Source organism: Gadus morhua, chromosome 4, assembly GCF_902167405.1.
Source record: "Gadus morhua chromosome 4, gadMor3.0, whole genome shotgun sequence".
In the NCBI taxonomy this organism is placed as follows: Eukaryota; Metazoa; Chordata; class Actinopteri; order Gadiformes; family Gadidae; genus Gadus; species Gadus morhua.
In genome coordinates, this window is record NC_044051.1 from 20,582,332 (window position 1) to 20,601,664 (window position 19,333).

Genomic DNA, 19,333 nt, shown 5'->3' on the forward strand with positions numbered 1-19,333 from the left:
AGGCTTCTATAAAATCAGATGATCCTGAACACTGGTATTAACCATCGACTTAGCCTCACATCTAAACCAGTTGCTGGTGTGGAGGTTGTGCGGAGTATGTTTCTTGTTCGCCACTGGGTAGAGCCAGCGAGCAGCTTAACGTAACCCAATGGGATTCTGTACCGTCAACCATATACGTAAACGTGTTACGTCAGTTATTGGTAATCTGTAACCATTATCCGGCATTATTATCGTGATACGTTAATGTAAAATGATAGCTCAAATTTGGGCACCTCTGCATAGAAGAAAAATTAAGAGGACAGCGGTGGACATGGCAACAGACCGGTCTGAACAGGTGGTTGTCTGCACTGCAGAACCACCAACACGTCCGGCATACAATGCTGAGGAAGTCCAGTCCACTGCACTTGTATTGTGACTCGTGTATGTGTGAGTGTGCGTGTGTGTTCTTGGGAGTGTACTGAAAGTAATGGTTTGTCAATTTCCTTAAATAATAAAACACATTGATTTAATCCTTCTATGTTCTGTACTTCTTTGTTTGGAAAGAATGACAGAGATGTCAGATCTGTAGTGAATAATGCTTATTTTGGAAATAATGGATAAAATATGTATGACTTTGTCTAATATGGCATCAAAATAAACAGCTTGAATCACACGTTTATTTTTGGTTATCTTTATTGCTAAATAAACTTCAGACTGATCTATAAAGTTCTCTGATTAGACACCCATATCCATTTATCTCCTGGTCTATAAAATATAAATAATCTCAGTTAGGACACAACATCATAAAAACAGCCCGAGTCCACTCAAAGTGAAGAAAAAATAACCAAAACAAACATTCATTGACACGTCTAAGCTATACAGAGTAGTGAGCAATGTATGGAGATCTCCAGTCATTCCATTACCCAATACCACTTGTACTGAGAGTATCATGGTTATGATTATCATAAGCTTGTCATGCTGCAGAATAACTGTGATCTTTATCTAAATTTGCAGGACGGTGCAGTAAGCAAAATATTATAATATAAGATGGAAAACTGCCTAAGTTGGGTCTGCATTGGAGACAGAAGAGTCCTTACTGAGATCGAGCTCAGAAGAGCCATTAAGTATTGTTATAACCTGCTCTGTGTAATGTAATGGATTGCAGGATTAAGTTTACATTGACTTGATTTTTTCACGTTTCACACATTGCATAACATGGACTGTATTTCATTGACCAGCATCACAAACACTTTCAAACCATTTCAAAACATGTATGCAAACATACTTGATATATAAAAAAAAACTGACTGGTGATGTGGCAGCAAATTAAGCTGATCATAATGTCACCATTACTGATTCACACAGGTCATACAAAAAGGATATTCATGATGATGTTTCCCAGACACCAGATAAAGGTATCGCAACATAAAATGAAATAAGTTTGAGTCACTCGCTCCTTTGTACAGCTAGAAGAGACATGACATCATGGTGACACATAGCAGCATGTATGTATAAATTAACAGTTCCAAAATATATTCCTATAATTTGCTTTTTCATCTGCGGTAATTCTCTTCTTGATATCCAGTGAGTTCATTATAAACTACTGGAACACAATAGCATCACATCGCTGTCATATTCCCTCCCTTGAACGTAAATATCTAACATCTGGAAACGGTCGAGTAAAATGTAGAATCTTCTCTACTCTTCTTTTTAGTATTGCCTTTCAGTTTCCCAAGAACAGCATTTTTTATTGGTATTTCTTGGAATATTGGCAGTTCCGGCAACTTAAAGCTCCCCTAATTACTTTGTACAAACTTTCTATGTTATTAGAAAACAATCAATTTCAACAATTAAAATGTAAAATGTTAATCCTAGCATCTATCGAGGTGGACCGTTGGTGGATACCTCACAGAGGTAGGCTAGTGGGACCCGTTGCTGACCACCTCCCCGGGGCTGACCGCGGAGGCCCGGACACAGGGCAGCTTCGTAGCGTGGCCGACGATGTGCTGCAGGGGGGGAAAGCAGTCCACTGGATTCAGAAGGGCTGTGGGCCACACAGCTTAGTGCTCAGGAATCAGACATTACAGTACCAAAAGGTTTCTTAATGTACACATTACGACTGGGTTACAGGGACATACAGTGCATTTGGGCACTGCTAAATTAAGCCCGGACTTTTGACTCATTCAAAGTTAGGCATATTGCCCACATCTCCTTCTAAATGTGTTCATCACATGCACTTGACAATGACTTAAGGCAAAACTAGCCCCTCGGAATTAATGACACTTTCCATGTATCAACAGAATGGATCTGGGTAGTCACATACTCTTCTTCCTCTAAGCACAACTGCTAACTTCATAGCGGAATTGTAAGCAGTAGAAGCAACTTGTAGCTCCTAGGGCCTTGGCACATTCACCAATAAAATAGCTTCTCTACTTCCATATGAATCTAATTCAAAAAACAATTGCTCAGCTCATTCAACATGCTTAATTAGACTGATAACACATGTTGTAGTGCAGAACTAACAGTCATTTTATTTAACATGCTACATGTTTCAGATTCGTCAATCAGCCTGTGACCACAAATGCTTTCTCGGAAACTGCACCCTGGGGTTCATCATCACATTTATACGTGAATGTATTGAGTGTGTGAAATACCTCTGTTGATGTGTTGGACATCGTCTGTCGGGCCTCTGGCAAGTCGTCGATGTTGGCACAGCGGGCGTACTCCCTGCGGTGCTTGTCGTCTACCCTGGTCAGGTACCATGTTCCTGGGAACAGCTCCTCCACAGAGCCATGGGGCGTGTAGCTCGCTGCGGGACCACCAGCAGATAACAGACACTTCACAATCACTTCAGGGTTCCTTGGAGGATTTGAATCTGTCGTGTTTTTTTCAAAAGGGCTAACATCCACGTTTGTGGATCCAATCTGATTAGGAGGGGATTTTTTTTTTTTTTTAACTTCTGGTTCTTAAGTCAGACATTTGGTTCAGAAAGCAAAAGTCGGAATTCTAAAAACACATTTGACCAGCTATCACCCGGCTCCAAATCAGTGTCATAAGGGGACACATCAATGCAGAGAAATTCACACAAAAATTGTCCTGGAGTTAATGTGCATGTTTTGTATCTTTGAAAACCAGAACAACTAATGAATGAAAGTCCAACAGAAGCCTTTCTAACGGTGTTGCTAGGAGGTCCGTACCGAGGTGGTGGGTCTCCTCCCTCAGCTTCATGTTTTCACTAAAGACGTTCGGAGACACTTTCCTCCTGGAGTCTAGTCTGGCCTTCAGGTCACAAAGGCTGCTCACTAGTTTGTCCAGTGGGGACCCTGAGAGCAACCCAAAAACAGTCAATTAGAAATTTCATCCATTACTAATGAAATTAGGAGCATTTCAATTCTAGAAATTAAACCATTCCGGACAAAATGTGAGCTGCATCAATGTCATTATTTAGTTTGGGTACCTGCATGTCAGTAGAGTTGCACTCTAAGGCTTTTATTTTGTACTTAGAAAGGGTTGTGTGTAAACTCACCAGGTGTATGGTCCTGTGTAACGCTGATGGAGTAGAGAGTTGCAGCCAAACCCGAGCCGTAGGAGAAGAGTCCTACCCTCTGACCTGCCAGTTGTTGAGGAGAATGTCTGTAGAAAAGCAAAGTAAACCATTTTAGTCAATCACAGACCGGTCATCTAGAGGTAGTATCTACCATAGAAAAACACAGATATCACAACGAATGGTTCACAGAAGCACAGATTCTTGTACTGTGACTAGGTACTCTCATAAAGTTAAGTAGTGTGAGTGTCCGAAAACAAGTTCAAACGTACGTTGCAATAAGCGAGGCCAGGCAGCCGTAGACGGATGGGGTGTACATGTTGCCATTCTGGTTTGAGATTAGCAAAGAGGACTTTGTCTTCTTCTCAAAAAGTTCTGCACTGGCCTTCATGAAAGCCTTCTCCACGTCCCGGTCGAAGTAGGTGTCCGCCAGTTTAATATCCCTTGAGATCAATACAAATACAATTCAAAACATGAAATATGAACAGGTGAATAGGATTTTTTCAACATAGTAGCCAATTAACTTTGCACTGATTCAGATTTTCTTTGAGACCGTAAAAGAGGACCAAACATGCACAAAAAAGGGTTCCCAACCATTCTAAAACCGATCCTTGAGTAATGAACAATGTCCACCACAATACCTGAAGGCCTCTAGGTCGGCGAAGGGTCCCGTCTGTGAGCTGGGGCTGGACACAAGGAAGTCGTTGAGCATTAACCGTGCTAGCGACTTCTGCACCAACTTGCAGTAAGGCGAGTGGAATGCCAGGAAGCTAAAGTCTTCCAGGCTGAAACTTTTCTCCACCCCAGCTGTCAAGAAAATCGAGATGTCACACACAAACCGAGGAGACAAAACATACGGTACCTGCTATTTTGGGGTAGTTCTAACACCATGTATCCCACAACAAGTATTGTGAAAAAAACATAGGAACAACGATCAAAACCTCCTCTATACCTCTTTGCCACTGTGCATGGATCTTGCTGCGGTATACAGAGTAACAGCGGTCCAAGGCACTCAGGTAGCATTCAATGGACTGCTTTCCATCGACCACCGGGTACTCTGAGACCATGTCTGGTTTGTAGAAGTCATAGGCGTGCGTCATGTGAGTTCCTCGTAGGCCTGTGCAAGACAAGGATGCACTGCGGTTATGATAAAGCACAAAAATGTTGTACTTTGAGTGTATCTTTACAATCTGTGTACACATACAGCCACAGAAACTATCCACAGTCAGGATGTTTTGATAAACAATAGCTTAGTGAAACAAAGACCTTGCTACAGCGGACTTGCATGCTCAAGTACAACCATGACATATCAGCTTCCAAAGCTGCATAGTGGACCACAGGAGTCCCATTCATGGGCACTGCAGCCTGCCTTTAGAGCTCCGCCCACATTTTAAATATTCAACACATGCACATTAAATATACACTAAACCTGCACTGGCTGACTTTAGTATTCGGTTCACCTAATCTTTGCATTTCGAAGAAATTATTTAAACCATTTATAGAAATCCCATATCCCCAGGATTTGAATAAATGGTTAGTAAATATATTTAGTTTATTTGACTTCATCTCATATACATTCAAGTTTATTATTCAAATTATGATAAATTAAAATGTTCTGCGCATCTAGCTGTGAACATCCATCAACACAAGAGTTTGTATTGACTGACCTCGATCCAGCGCCAACGGTGCGTCAGGACCCACCAGCATGGCCACAGCTCCAGCGCCCCCTGTAGGTCGGGCACTGCCAGACGCGTAGACGGCAATATCTCCTGCTACCACCAAAGCATACCGACCTTAGAGGGGAGAAAATAAGAAAATAAAGAAAAGATTAATGTAAGTAAACAATGTGTTCAATACAGAAATGTTAAACCAATACGTGTTCACATTGGCTAACTCGACTATCGACTATTTTATTAACCAATAAAAAGTTTCACAATTTCTAATATTAATTTCTTTCAAATAATACTTCACTGCTGCTACAACAACAACAAACTGTATAATGTCAATGAGCATACACATATTTAAGGAACTCTAAATATAGTATGACAAGGCCTCACCATCCCAGGAACTGGACTCCACCCAATTAACAGCGTTGAACAGTGCTGCTGTACCTCCATAGCAGGCGTTGGTCGTGTCAATGCCTTCAACGTCTGTGTTGCCAGAGGCCTCAAACAGCTGCATAAGGACAGTCTTGACGGACTTCGACTTGTCAATAATGGTCTCGGTGCCGACTTCCAGACGACCTATACTATCAAACCCCAAGCCATTCTTCTCCATCAAGCGCTGAACCACAGTCAGGCACAAGGAGTTGATGTCCTCTCTGTCTGAGCAGAAGCCCATCCGCGCCTGGCCCAAGCCGATAGTGTACTTGCCAGCGGAAACTCCATCAAACTCCTCCAACTCAGTCTGGTCAACAAACTGGGAGGGAAAGTACACCTCCAAGGCAATAATTCCTACATCGTTTGGCCATTGTGGCAGGCAGCTAGATGGGGTTGATCCAGGCATTGTGCTTCAGCTAGAGTAGAGATGAGAAATGTAAAAACATAAAAATGTTAATTCAGTATGACCTCAATAGTCATGCCTTTAGATTAATGCATACAGGCGCAGATATCAGTGTGACCTTTCACCTAGCTTCGTGGAAGATGGTTGTATGGAATAAAGATGCAACGAAACCACAGTATTAACTAATAATATGGTCTAGATCGATAATATATGATTAGGCAACGACATTGTGCACGCATGATTAGTTTGTTAACAGCCAGACACATATCTAAAACGCATGACATTAAAAACACTGTCACCTTTAACTATACATCTAAAAACACAGGACTGTGAACAAAGTTAAAGTTCATAATAGGCAGATTTCTGGATTATACTTAGACCGTTTAACAGACTTGGCTGTCATTAAACCACAAATGTCAATGTCAAATTCAGACCCCGTCAGAGCCCAGACCTCCTCACATGTTAGACAGCCTCAGACCTAAAGGTGGGTTTCTAACCCTCACTTAATAATCCATTACAACCTGCCTGGTGGTTTAATCGCTGTCTGTTATGTTCCTCAGCTGGATCTTCCTACAGATCACCGGTTTAGCTCAGGTACAAGCTCCACATCGGTAATCCAATAGTCACTAATCCGACAGTAGTAGGTTGTTTCTACACGGACCGAACCCCGAACGGACCGGCCCCCCTTCCCTTCCTGTTGCAACATGTCATACTTAATGAAGAAGAAAACCAGCCAAATTGTAGTGTTTGGACTGAATATATTTAGAGTTAAGTGTAATTACAGTAACCACTCTAATGTATGCAAGTACGACAAGTTAGACCGGGGTGCTGTACGTCATAGGTGTCTCATTTAAGGGCATCCAGGCACCAGAAGAGGGGTTTCTATCGCCAACACATAACAGGTGTAACAACGTCCTACATAAACACACTAACATTACAGTCACAGAGCATTAAAACCCTTACCCACCTGTATGAAGTGCTTCAAAATATATGTCTCCGATGGTATCCCTTCACACCGCAAACGTATTGTTTATATATGTGAGGGCGGAAGACAGGGCGTAGTGGGAGGCTAACGGTGAATAACGCCCATTTCACAAAAGCCGACTTTTCATCCAATCAGAATCAAGAGGTCGGGCGGAGACATAATAGCTCTGACAACCCGTGTCATCTCTCAGCCAATCAGCCTTCAGCAGAGAGGGACCATGCGCCGGGAAACCAGAGGCGGGCCAATGGTTGGACAGCGACGGCATATGGGGAGAGAAAACCAACCAATCAGAGCAGACCTCTGGGTCCATGCGAGGCATAGCAAGACACGCGCGTGGAGTGAGACTCCCGAGGAAGGCTGATCGGAGTTTCCTCGGACCCTTGAGCCCCAGGAGATGGCTTACATTATTGTATAAGACTGAGGACTTTTATGTTTACTCTAGCTTGCCTTAGCTTCTTAAATACATCACACTTTTGACTTTTGTACTTTTTCTACAATGTTTTTTTTTTAAAACTTTGCCTTAATTTTATTTTATTTCTCTATTTAGATTTATTATTTCATTTTATTGTATGACAAGTTTTTTATGTGAAGCACTTTGAGTCTTCCTCTTGTATGAAAAGTGCTACACATAAAGTTGCCTATGCAATACACTATATGGGTAATTTATCGAGATGTTTGCTTGGAGGATTTGCTTGGAGGATTTGATTCAGACTACAGATCCTGATGTTTCTCATGTCATTTTGCTGTATCAGTGTTACTTTCTTCTTCCAACATTAAAACGATCAAACATTGTTTTGATCACTTAATAGGCCTTGGATACTCTTGGGCCTCCTCTGCATTGTGTCTGGCCGCAGAGGATATCACACCTTTCTGATTGGATCCGACGGGAGTTCCCCAAAACTCTGTTGTACTCAGTTATGACCAAACGATTTCAGATTGATTAAAAGAGTGATTCGATTTTATGATCAACATTTAGAATAGTTAATCATGAGTGTCTTTCAGGTTGGGGATCTAGGATATTGGTACAAAAGGTGATTAGGTTCATTACCATTTAGATTAACTGCTTGATGACATTCTTGTGATGTAGGTGTGGGTGTTGTTAGTTTCTCTGAGGTTAAGTTACTGGCTCATATCAAGGCCTTACATTTTGTATTGCCCTTAAACACATTGGTCAGAGGCTACAAATAACGGTTTAGTGTCATCTGAATATAGTAAAAACAATGTAAAATGGACTTATTAAAACGTACAATACGAGGAATAGTCAAATATACCTTGAACCACACACACACACAGGCACACGCACACACACACGCACACACACACACACACACACACACACACACACACACACACACACACACACACACACACACACACACACACACACACACACACACACACACACACACACACACACACACACACAGGGGTGGACTGGCCATCTGGCACACCGGGCATCGTCCCGGTGGGCCGTTGACCCAATGTGGGCCGGTCCGGTCCGCTATGTTTCGTTTTTTTCTCTCTCTCTAAATTCCCTCCAATTAGGCCGGCCAATTGGCTACAGAGGGCTAGCAGTGTGTTGCCAGCATCGACACATATTATTGGTCTATGTTTGTCATTGTCAATCAATCATGGGCTGACAGGCTCAGAGAGCCCTGACAGTGCTGTCAATCACAACACAAACCAGGGTGGGCGGGACCTCATGCATGGGCCGGAATCGTGGGAGTCCGCGACTCCCACGAGTAAGTAATTCATGTCTTAGCCTTTTTCTCGCAGCTACAGATAAAAAAAAATAATTCTCTATTTATGGTTTCACAATGACTGAGTCACAGTTGAAACAAATGCGTTTCAGCTCTAATTCTGCTACTGTCTGTAATATGTTTCTATTTAGATTATTTGTCAGGATATTTTGTTATTATTGTCCGAGTCTGGTTTTAACTAATGCTGGGCTTACACAAAAACATTTTCCCATTCACAGACTAAAAACTGCAAGAGAGAAATTAGCGTTGGATCAAGTGTGATATTTAACAAGCGTTTTGTAGCTATGTAGATATGGGGGATGGAGATGCAGCGACCACAGGATGTCCGTTAACTTCCTGTTCAGGTTTCTCACCTTCCTTGTCAACAGCACAAGAGACACAAATAGCATTTTGCACTGCTATTTGCAGTGCAAATAGCAGGATGTATGTACTTGATTAAATTGTTTTAATAAAGTACATACAGGGTTCTTCCCGTTCGTCTCGTCCCACCCCTAGTGCTGATAATGTAGTGGACTGGTCTGGACAGAAAATGCCAGGGCTGAATTTTTGTCCCAGTCCACCCCTGCACACACACACACACACACACACACACACACACACACACACACACACACACACACACACACACACACACACACACACACACACACACACACACACACACACACACACACACACACACACACACACACACACATTGATCCTAGGCAGGAAACCCAGGTACATTGTCACCGAACATGCAGTCTTGTTGTGTTGTCGATGTCTCAGCCTCTGCTGAACCGCCAGGTGCTGCTCTTCGACTTCCCTCCTTCAGGGAGGTTCAACAGGTAACAGTAGAATCATCACTGTGTTATAGGCAGAGCACCTTCAACTGAACGGCGAGGTGGCCTTCAACAAGGCTCTACAGGAACACTGCAGGGCTGATTATTTGGCTGTGATCCAACAAGTCTCTGCATTGATTGCACAAGAGCTACAGCCAGCGAAGCTGAAGCTCTCCCGATTCACAGCTCCCTATTCTCCTCTAGTCATGAGTGACCTTATTCGCATTTAAACACTTAGAAAAAGGAAGGCTGGTTTAGAGCCTGTATTGACTTTGGGGCCATGTTAATGTTCACACATATTGACCCCCTCACGTAGCGTCCACCAATAGGATTCAGTCCAGCCCCAATGGGTTTTACCCACTCTCAGATTATATGGCTGAAATGCCTATTTCAGGTCAATGTTCCACAGGTTAAATCACCTTCCGCCCCCCCAAACACTCATGTTGTATCCTAAACAGGACATCTACTATCTGATTATGTAGGATTATGTATCTATTACCTACGGAAAAGGATAAGGGCCACATCCTCTTCTGTCTACAGGGTCCCCTGTGAGAAGCAAAAACTTCCTTCTCACTTCTTCAATCAGTGTGTGGTTCCCGTCCAGTATGTCACAATGTGACATGTGACTGAACTTGGTTCCTTACAGATAGCCTGTTGGGAACTTCTGACTTTATTCTCAGAATTGAGACTTTATTCTTAGAATTCCGAATTTTAAACTCAGAATAAAAAAATAATTAATGTAGCCCTAATCCTCTTCAATTATTATCAGATCTTTGCAGTAGATACATTTTCATTGCTATAAGCAACTGTGAAATTCTGGCCTAAAATAGGCGATCGGTTGAGTGGAAAACCCATTGGGGCCAGACCGAATCCTATACTGGGAGACTGCACGAAGTGTCCAATTCGGTGAACAATGACATGGTTGTCCCAAAGTGAATACAGGCTCTAAATCATGTGGTGAATCGTCATAGGGTTTATGCTTTTCTGGATTTTCTGTTTTTTCAGTTATCCATTAGACCATGACCCCGGCGGGTCAGCCTGAATCCTATACTGGGGGATGTATGGCATAACACAGAATAAATTACACATTACAAAAACATTGTTTTTGTTGTGCGTGTGCAAGCAAGTGATAAGTTTACCCCCTGGAACCTTTCTTCTATAGTGCCTTGCATAGAGATTGCCCCTCTTCACAAACGTACACATCCAGTAAGATGGCCAGGAGGTTTTCCTATAGTGGGGGGAAATGTGTTCTGTCCCACTGCGTCCATTTGCCTCTGTGTGTTTGGTAATCACCCTCTAGATGTCGCCCTTGTCTTCCCATTCGTTTCAATAAATGCATGATTATGAATATGTTTGAACGTTGATTTAAAAGTGTTACATTTCTGGATTGCCAAGGCGATCCTAGTTTTTACGTGTTGAAGGATTTTTCAATATGATTTCGTTTCAGATTAAGCATTAAGATGTAGGATTTAGATTTAGGTACCAGATTTAGATTTAGATATATAATGTAGATTTAGATTTAAGGTGTGGATTTAGCTGGAACATATAACTTTGATTTTATATTATGTGAAAAAGGGCAATGGAAATGGCAGGGTATTTGGGTTGTTTATTTACTAAATCTAGGAAAAATTAAGCAAAGCTTTAGCTAAATCTGAAACAAGTGAAGCACGTTTTTCTGCAGCAGAAGTTTACAAACAGCATCCAATACAATTCTATCTTCGGGTATTGGGGATATAGGCCAGAGGGATGAGTGCCCCCTGCTGGCCCTGCAACACATTTACACGCTCCAACGGGTCTCCCATCCAAAGCTTGACCAAGCCAGCTCTGTTCGCTTCAGATCCTAGCAGTAAGTCATGGTGTTTTCTAAAATGTACCTTCACAATCTGGAATAATCAAGAGAATTCTTCATGATCTTTATTAAAGGAAGCGGTGATTACAGGAAATACATTAAATGTAAGTACATATTTATAGATGTTACTGGGATATCAGAAGAGCATTGAGGTACCACTGAAAACATTAAGGCGGCAGCGGTTAATAAGTAGTTCGTTAAATCTACTACTATGTCAGGATTGCGATCCATACTTGAACTGTAATATTCCTATCCGAGGAGGTGGCTTTGGATTTGGCAAAGGGAAGCTTGGAGGTGAAGATGAATCTACAAGGTGGTCATGTCATTCAGAGCCAGGTCCAGCTCCTCACTCAGGGCCTTGCCCTTCAGCTTCTGGGCATAGACTTCATCTGCAGAACGCATAGAAGTAATTTAGGATGCATTAGAAAATAGGAAGAAATTAAACAGTAAATCAAAAAAAAAATATGGGAAATTTGAAATACGATAAGATATCATTTTAGTAAGTGAGGGACATATCTGTGTATTTTCTTGAATTATAAAACTATTTCAAATGAGATGTATAAATATTTATAACGATATATATATATAGCTATACTGTATATCTATAGGTAGATATAGATATAGATATTTTAACTGTATGTATTTTAACAGTGACACGTCCTTTCAATGGAATAAAGGTTTTCCAAGGAGCCTTTCCCATGCAAATGGAATGGCAGATTATTAAAGATAAGGCTGACCAAGGGGCCACAGTGAAGTACAAACCTTCCAAGTCATCAATAGTCTTTTCAAGCTTGGCAACAGACCTCTCAGCAAACTCAGCACGGGTTTCAGCCTGAGGAAGGCACACTCAGTATTTGTGAATATATTCAAAAGTAATCCCATTAGGGAAACCCCCACACACAAGACTCTCCTACACAACCATCTTTTTCGTTCTATTTAGAAAAATGTAGAAAATAGCAAAGGAAAAGTCCTTCAAAACTCACCTCTTTCAGTTTATCTGTTAGGACTTTGATTTCCTCCTCGTATTTGTCTTCCTTTTGTGAGTACTACAATCAGAAAAATAAATTGGAAATCAAATAGTGAGCCAATTGGTAGGTTCACTAATATTCATAATACATACAACACATTCATATTGAAAGTAGACATTGATCTTTGATCATTGCTAATTGTTTATTAGATGCTTATATCACAATAATAATTTGTAATAACCACAAGAAAGAAGAAGATATGAAGTAAACCAGTATTAATATTAATAATGAGAATCATAATAATGATAATTCTAATTCAATGAAATAGAGTTTCTCAAGGAACTTCAACATTCAATCGATCGTACTTTCAGTTGGAAAGTGAATATCATGTCTATCTCTACCGCTGACTTTGATGGTCTTCGTCAGTGTGTGGATTGATCAGTGGTTCCTGAGTGCTGTAGAACGTAGCACTGAGTACAAAGTGGACAGAGCAGGACACGGTGTTGTGTGAAACAGACGCAAGCTAGCAGACTACCGCACCTTCTCAGCCTGGGCCTCCAGGGACTTCAGGTTGTTGGTGACGTTCTTCAGCTCTTCTTCAAGGTCACCCGATTTTCTGAGTAACGAAAAATCTATCAGATTGCAGAATATCAACAGCATGAAGCTGTAACAGTAACATTACTTTTACTTAGACAATAGCCATTGAATCCTGACTGGTCAGTAACCTTCCAAGGGTGCAAAAACAAAATGCTCAAAGTCAAAAAAATAAACAATACAGTTATTGATTAAAGTTACCTATATCTAATCATTGTTGATAAACGTAGTCTAAGCCCAATGTATGCTTTACATACCAGTACAATTACAGAGCAAGGCAGGTAGAGTCCATGTCTCAGTTGGGTCGAGTTATTATTGTGACTGATTAAAGAACTATATGTAGAAACAATATGTTACCGTATGTTTATATGTGTTTATCAAGTGACATTCAAAGGTGCATAGCTTACGCCTCGGCCACCTCAGCCCGCTCCTCAGAGCGCTCCAGATCTCCTTCCAGGATCACTAATTTGCGAGCCACCTGAAACGAGAAAAACACAACGATGCTAGGAACAAATAGAGCAAAGACACAGACAGACAGACAGACAGACAGACAGACAGACAGACAGACAGACAGACAGACAGACAGACAGACAGACAGACAGATAGAGATAGATAGATAGAGTTTTGATCTTTCAACGTTTTATTCAGCTGAAATTAAAGCAGACATTCCCTGATTAAATGTTGACTTGAGTTGATTGCAGGGCAGGGTTCAACCCACACCCAACCCATGTAAAAACCCACCTCTTCATATTTGCGATCAGCCTCCTCAGCGATGTGTTTGGCCTCCTTTAACTGCATCTCCTGGATCTCCATTTTCTCCTCGTCTTTTGTGGCTCTGTTCTCTATCACCTTCATTCCTCTGTAGAGAGCAAGAAATCCTCAGTCATGTGAGGTTGTAGCTCAAAAAATAACCCATTTGCTATTCAAGAATGTCAAAACGAGTCTATAGAGTGAGGGTTAGGTATGAATTGGGGGCTGCTTGCCTACTTGTTCTTAAGTCCCCAGATCAGCTCCTCTAAGTGTGCTAAATCACAGAGCTAGGTCCTCAGATCAGCTCCTCTAAGTGTGCTAAATCACAGAGCCAGGTCCTCAGATCAGCTCCTCTAAGTCTGCTAAATCACAGAGCCAGGTCCTCAGACCCATTCAAGCCTAGGTGAGAGTAGATCACGGTGAAGTTCAATTTTGATTTCAAAAGACCATATCTTTGTTTTATGGCATAGGGGGAAACTGCTGTGTGTACCAACTGACTCATCTGAGCGACTTACAGAAACATCTTCTACACAAAAAAAACTATGAAATGAAGGTCTGTTACTGATCTGTCTTAATACGCTTTCTAACCTCATCAAGACTCTTAACAAGAAGGAAATAACAACCCAGTACCCCAAGGAGGAGGCCTCGGGGAAGAACCACGACTAGGTGGAGAAATGATATCTCCACACTGGCCTGGAAACGCCTCGGGATCCCCCTGTCAGAGCTGGTCAATGCGGCCCAGGAAAGGCAAGTCTGGGGCCCCCTGCTGGAGCTGCTGCCCCCCGCGACCCGACCCCGGATAAGCAGTTGAAGAGGAGAGAGTGAGAGAGCAACCCAGCATTACCGTTCACTCTCATCTGCAGACTTCTCTGCCTCGTCCAGCTTCTGCAGGGCAGTGGCCAGCCTCTCCTGTGCTCGGTCCAGCTCCTCCTCCACCAGCTGGATGCGCCTGTTCAGGGACGCCACCTCCGCCTCAGCCTGGGGGACAGGGAGCACCAGGATGAAGATAACTGACACACTCTCTCATCTCCAACACAACCCTGAATACTAAGGGATTCATTGTACACTTGAACAGATCATAGAGTAGTGACTTGCATGGGAATAAAGAGAAAGATGTTATTAAAATCTACATTTTGACGATACATTTGGTGTGACTCCCCAAGACCGTAATTTCAGGGGGAGACTTTGCTATGTGGATGACGCCATTGCAGACATCTCAGAGACGAACAGGGGAGTTTGTGTAAACATTGTTTTTTCTGTGCTTACGTCTGTTGCCTTCTTCTCGGCCTGCTCCAGCTTCTCCTGCGCGTCCTTCAGGGACTCTGAGTATTTGTCCAGCTCATCCTCCACGCCCTTCAGCTTCTTCTGCAGGCCCAGTAGCTCTTCTTCTAGCTAGGAGACATGTGGAATAACATGAACTAGTAGACAACACAAAACAAAAACTACAAAAGCGTAGGAGAGTATAATTTTCAAAGCATTTTTTCCAAGCTATTTTACATTTGAAAGATATTAATATTATCTAGGGAACTGTAAAACTTTTGATAAACTTTCTCATTTAGTATTGATTATGAAATTCAAACATGCAAATTATATGACCAGGTTGGTAATTTATGAATAGAGTGGAACGTAAACTGTTGACCTTTAGCCTAGCTGGGTCATGTAGCCTAACCCTAATCTAGTGTAGTTCCCTAAACGCATAAAAGATGCATTATCTGGTATTGAGCACAAGTTGATAGAACATTAAATCGATTGTGAAGATTTCATTGTGTAAATTAAAGTAAAAAAAGGATTCTAGTTTTTCTAAATTTCTTATGTTCCCAAATATGGTCAACATTTTTGATCAAATATTAGGGAATATTCTGACGTATGACCCAAACATTCTCAAGACATTGTGCCAATTTCTATTCTCCAGGCACAATACGATCAGCTTTAGTGTCCAGTTATGTTAAGCATGGCATCTTGGGGGTCAGAAATAGCCGCGGATACTTCTGATCCCGCTGCTGTCAGTGTGGAACTTTAATGCAGCCCAAAAAGAAGCCTATCCTTTTATCTCAGCAGTTCACAGGAGGTAGGGCTGTTTCAAAGGGAACACTAAAATAGACCATCACTCGTCATGCCTCAGTCACACAGAAATGAGAGTTGGGAAAGTGTAAAAGGTTGAGTTGTATACGCTATACTACTACACCTACTCAGGTTACGTTGAATAAAAATGTATAAATAAGCAAAATGGGTGAGTTTTTATACAAATATTATCTTTAGTGTTATAGAGTAGGCCTATTAGCAGACTGGGGATTCTACACATGTAGTTAAAAGGTAAAATGGTATAAAGACCATTTCAAATATAAAACCACCCGTTGAAAACTAACCCTTTTAATCAAGGATATCTGTCCTGTTATTGGGCATGCACACACACAAATGCATACACATCATCTATATCCAATTGATGTGTATCTACACATCATTCATTTGAATGTCTCTTTTATACGTACCAGTTTGCATTTATCTTCCGCCCCTTTCTTGTCCCCCTCTGACTGCTCGGCCCGATCGATGGCATTTTCTTTATCCAGTTTCAACATTTGCATTTTTTTCTTAATGGCCTCCATCTTGCCTGTTTTTTGTTACTTCTCACTAAACAGAAAAAAGGATGTTGTAACTCTGAACTCTGAGCGTGGGACGAGCCTGCAGAGGGGAAAGACTCAAGTGGCAAGTGAGGGCAACTGATGCAGAGGGATGAGAACAGCCTGGCAGGGAAAGGCTTAGTGAGGGGAGTGTAGCGCCGGTCACTCTACACTGTGAATGATGTCAGAGGACCACATTTGGTCCTGGCCTCTGGGTCCACACGCAGAGATGCTGACCATTTTAGGAACAGCTTTAGACCATACATATTCCATAACTTTTAATAACTTGCTTGACAGTTGTTGGTAATGAAGTACGTTCATTGTGCAACAGTGCATCAGGACTTATTGGCTTTTATGAGAAGTAAATCATTGTCATTATGGAGTTCTTTTTAACACATAGTGATAACTGATTATTTATATGTGTTTAAAATTCTGCCTCTTTTTTGTGAATGATAGATGCATTAATGAATAAATACTGCATAACTACTTATTTACAATCGTTTTTTTGAACAACAAACATGAAACATACAATGGAAAACACCTCCCTCTGTGTATACTTTGTTCAAAGACAACTAACCATTATATCAGGGGGGGTTATTAGTATTTTAAAAGTAAATCTAGGACATCTTAACACACAATAAAAAATAACAATTGGGCAGAGCAGTTTAAGGAAAAACAGCTTTATTGAAAAAAATATAATGGTGCCTTGAAAGTTGCATATTTTCTGATATATAAAATGTTGAAAACAAATTGACATATATATTGAAACTTTGCATGAATATGCAAATCAATAAGTTTGATATGGATTCCGGATACGCGTTTTTTGTTATATCAAGTAGGGCCAAGATAAAAAAACAAAATATTACACGATAATCTGCTTCCTCATATGCATTTCATGATTATGTGCAAAAGCATTTTGTCATTTATTTAACAACACAATTAGAATGCCTAAGAAAGGTGATTTGATGTTATGAAACAAATGAAACAAACTAATACAAATACAACAAAGACATCTTCTGATTACCGTCAGATGCCAGTTACAAATGCATTGAACAACAACCTGGATAAGTAAAGTCAAAACATCCTGTTGCAAAATAAACAATAATTACTTTATCATGAGCAAAAACGACAAGGAAGAATCAAGAAATATACAAGTTATTATAGATTTAATTCAATTTAGTCCATAACTCATTTGGTCCCAACCAAAACAATTGCTTTTATAGAGCTATTTATATAACTCCAATGGATGAACATTAGCTATATAAAATCCAATATAAAATACATTTCTGCTCAATCAGTACTTTAACAAAATTCATGTGAGAGGTTTTGAATCTCAAAGTAATTTATTACAACACTAACCCTTATATCAAGAAGTGCTGTATTTGTTCAGAGTGTTCTCAACACATATAGGAAACATGGCACGTGTTACAGAACTAAAGCCATGCATTTCTTTCTCAGTAGGGTGGCACTAACACATAGGGTGCCTTGTTATTGGCAGAAAGTTAACAAAGAAATAAAGTTCATAAAGACATGCAATGTGGATACATAAACAAAACGTTCAACTCATTTACCATATCAAAGCGTACGTGATCAAAACAGTAACGCAACCATACAACATTTTCTTTGATCTTTTGCTTCATTTTTTTCATGTTGTTTTCGTATCGTTTCGCTCCGAATACTAAGGGTGGACTTGAGCATAAAAAATAATACTATATTTGCGTGATCTGAAGCGGATAGTGGCGTCCTGAGCACATGATTTGTCAAAGCCGTATCTTAAGCAACCACAGGGTGTTGACCTCACTAGTCCTGGCCGTCCTCGCGCAGCTCCGAGGGCAGGAACTTGTACTGCTGCTGTCGGATGGTTGCAAGCTTCTTGCGGGCCTCGTCCAGCTCGCGCTCCTTCCTCAGCATCTCTTCCTGGGCCGCGATGATCTGGAGGAGGTCAGGTACGTCAGGACAGAAGCACAACCTTGTGGACTGCATGGTAAATGGACTGCCTTTTTATACAGCGCTTTTCTAACCAGCGGCCACTCAAAGGACTTTACAATACTGCCCCACATTCATCCACACATTGACGGCGGTGTCAACCACGGAGGGCGACAGCCACCCCTCAATGCAGTACACACACACACACACACACACACACACACACACACACACACACACACACACACACACACACACACACACACACACACACACACACACACACACACACACACACACACACACAGACACAGACACACGGCTGTTCAAGGTGCTCTCACCTGAGCGATACCGCCCACCATCTTGCTCTTCACCACCACCGCCTGGTCGTCCTGCGCGTCGAACGCAGCCTTCTGCGCCGCCTTCACCAGGTTGTCTGAAGCTCGTTTGACAGCGTTTCCGGCGGCCTGAAACGCAGAAACACCAGTGAATTTGGAGGAAGAACACCAGGACTGGATGCTGAATATGTGCTTGTGGACACAATTATTAGGCTAGATAAAACAGGGATAACATTTAGCATTAACGTTCAATCTGAAGTAGAACTTGGAATGAGCGAGTGCAGTTTGACGTTGGGACGTTTGTTAGTTATTCTGTTGTAAAAGAGCATCACTGTTGGATATTAACTGCATGGCTTTATTGCATCTAAAAGGTTTGTGATCTAAATGGTTCATAATCTAAAGACAAAGAAATGTGGAAAGACAGACTGACAATAAATATGTGCAGATGTTGTGTGGATGGCATCACATGGAAGGAGCCACACACACATGACCCCCCCTGAAGGCTTGATCTTTGTGGCGCATACCAGCCTCAAACACTGTGTGGCTAGTTTACATTGACTAAAAATATATAGCCATCATGGGATAATTATGCTTAGCAGTTTAAAAACTGGGTCATCTGTTTGGGTAAAAACCACCTGCCTTTTTGTCACATTTGCAAACCAGAAGAATAGCTTGCATGTACAAATTAAAAAACCTTAA

The 19,333-nt window shown here is 41.4% G+C and overlaps 3 protein-coding genes across 6 annotated transcripts in view; all 3 read right to left on the reverse strand.

Moving 5' to 3' along the window:
- Positions 1-654: 654 nt before the first annotated feature.
- On the reverse strand, positions 655-7,121 carry hmgcs1 (3-hydroxy-3-methylglutaryl-CoA synthase 1 (soluble)). 4 transcript variants are annotated; one of them, XM_030354305.1, is made up of 10 exons: positions 6,993-7,121; positions 5,581-6,038; positions 5,191-5,316; positions 4,476-4,640; positions 4,165-4,330; positions 3,796-3,966; positions 3,506-3,612; positions 3,177-3,302; positions 2,634-2,788; positions 655-1,985 (listed from the first exon to the last, which is right to left on the reverse strand). In XM_030354305.1, the coding sequence occupies exons 2-10, from the start codon at positions 6,026-6,028 to the stop codon at positions 1,899-1,901; spliced, it is 1,551 nt and encodes a 516-aa protein (XP_030210165.1). In that variant the 5' UTR covers positions 6,029-6,038; positions 6,993-7,121; the 3' UTR covers positions 655-1,898. The 4 variants fall into 4 exon arrangements, with proteins under 4 accessions (XP_030210165.1, XP_030210167.1, XP_030210166.1 ...); XM_030354307.1 differs by lacking the exon at positions 6,993-7,121 and adding an exon at positions 6,551-6,673; XM_030354306.1 differs by lacking the exon at positions 6,993-7,121 and adding an exon at positions 6,547-6,661.
- Positions 7,122-11,489: 4,368 nt separating this feature from the next.
- tpm2 (tropomyosin 2 (beta)) lies at positions 11,490-16,542 on the reverse strand. Its single transcript, XM_030354310.1, has 9 exons — positions 16,242-16,542; positions 15,019-15,144; positions 14,597-14,730; positions 13,744-13,861; positions 13,410-13,480; positions 12,949-13,024; positions 12,424-12,486; positions 12,203-12,272; positions 11,490-11,829 (listed from the first exon to the last, which is right to left on the reverse strand). Exons 1-9 carry the CDS (start codon positions 16,353-16,355, stop codon positions 11,747-11,749), a joined length of 855 nt encoding a protein of 284 aa, XP_030210170.1. The 5' UTR covers positions 16,356-16,542; the 3' UTR covers positions 11,490-11,746.
- Positions 16,543-17,034: 492 nt separating this feature from the next.
- tln1 (talin 1) overlaps positions 17,035-19,333 on the reverse strand; it is a 43,373-nt gene continuing 41,074 nt past the window's right edge. The window contains exons 55-56 of the mRNA XM_030354311.1: positions 18,638-18,763; positions 17,035-18,302 (exon numbers count right to left, since the gene is read on the reverse strand). Of these exons, the coding sequence (XP_030210171.1) occupies positions 18,171-18,302; positions 18,638-18,763 (258 nt within the window). The 3' untranslated portion in view covers positions 17,035-18,170. The remainder of the gene's footprint in view (positions 18,303-18,637; positions 18,764-19,333) is intronic.

Bases quoted from the DNA above. Each gene is read 5' to 3' on its own strand.
- hmgcs1 (XM_030354305.1), bottom strand. From the start codon at position 6,028: ATGCCTGGATCAACCCCATCTAGCTGCCTGCCACAATGGCCAAACGAT. The intron at 4,331-4,475 runs GTATAGAGGAGG...TTTTCTTGACAG, and splicing joins CCATGCACAGTGGCAAAGAG to CTGGGGTGGAGAAAAGTTTC. The intron at 3,613-3,795 runs GTACGTTTGAAC...GCTTTTCTACAG, and splicing joins CTGGCCTCGCTTATTGCAAC to ACATTCTCCTCAACAACTGG.
- tpm2 (XM_030354310.1), bottom strand. From the start codon at position 16,355: ATGGAGGCCATTAAGAAAAAAATGCAAATGTTGAAACTGGATAAAGAA. The intron at 15,145-16,241 runs GTACGTATAAAA...CATGTCTCCTAG, and splicing joins CGGAAGATAAATGCAAACTG to CTAGAAGAAGAGCTACTGGG. The intron at 14,731-15,018 runs GTAAGCACAGAA...CCTGTCCCCCAG, and splicing joins CCGAGAAGAAGGCAACAGAC to GCTGAGGCGGAGGTGGCGTC.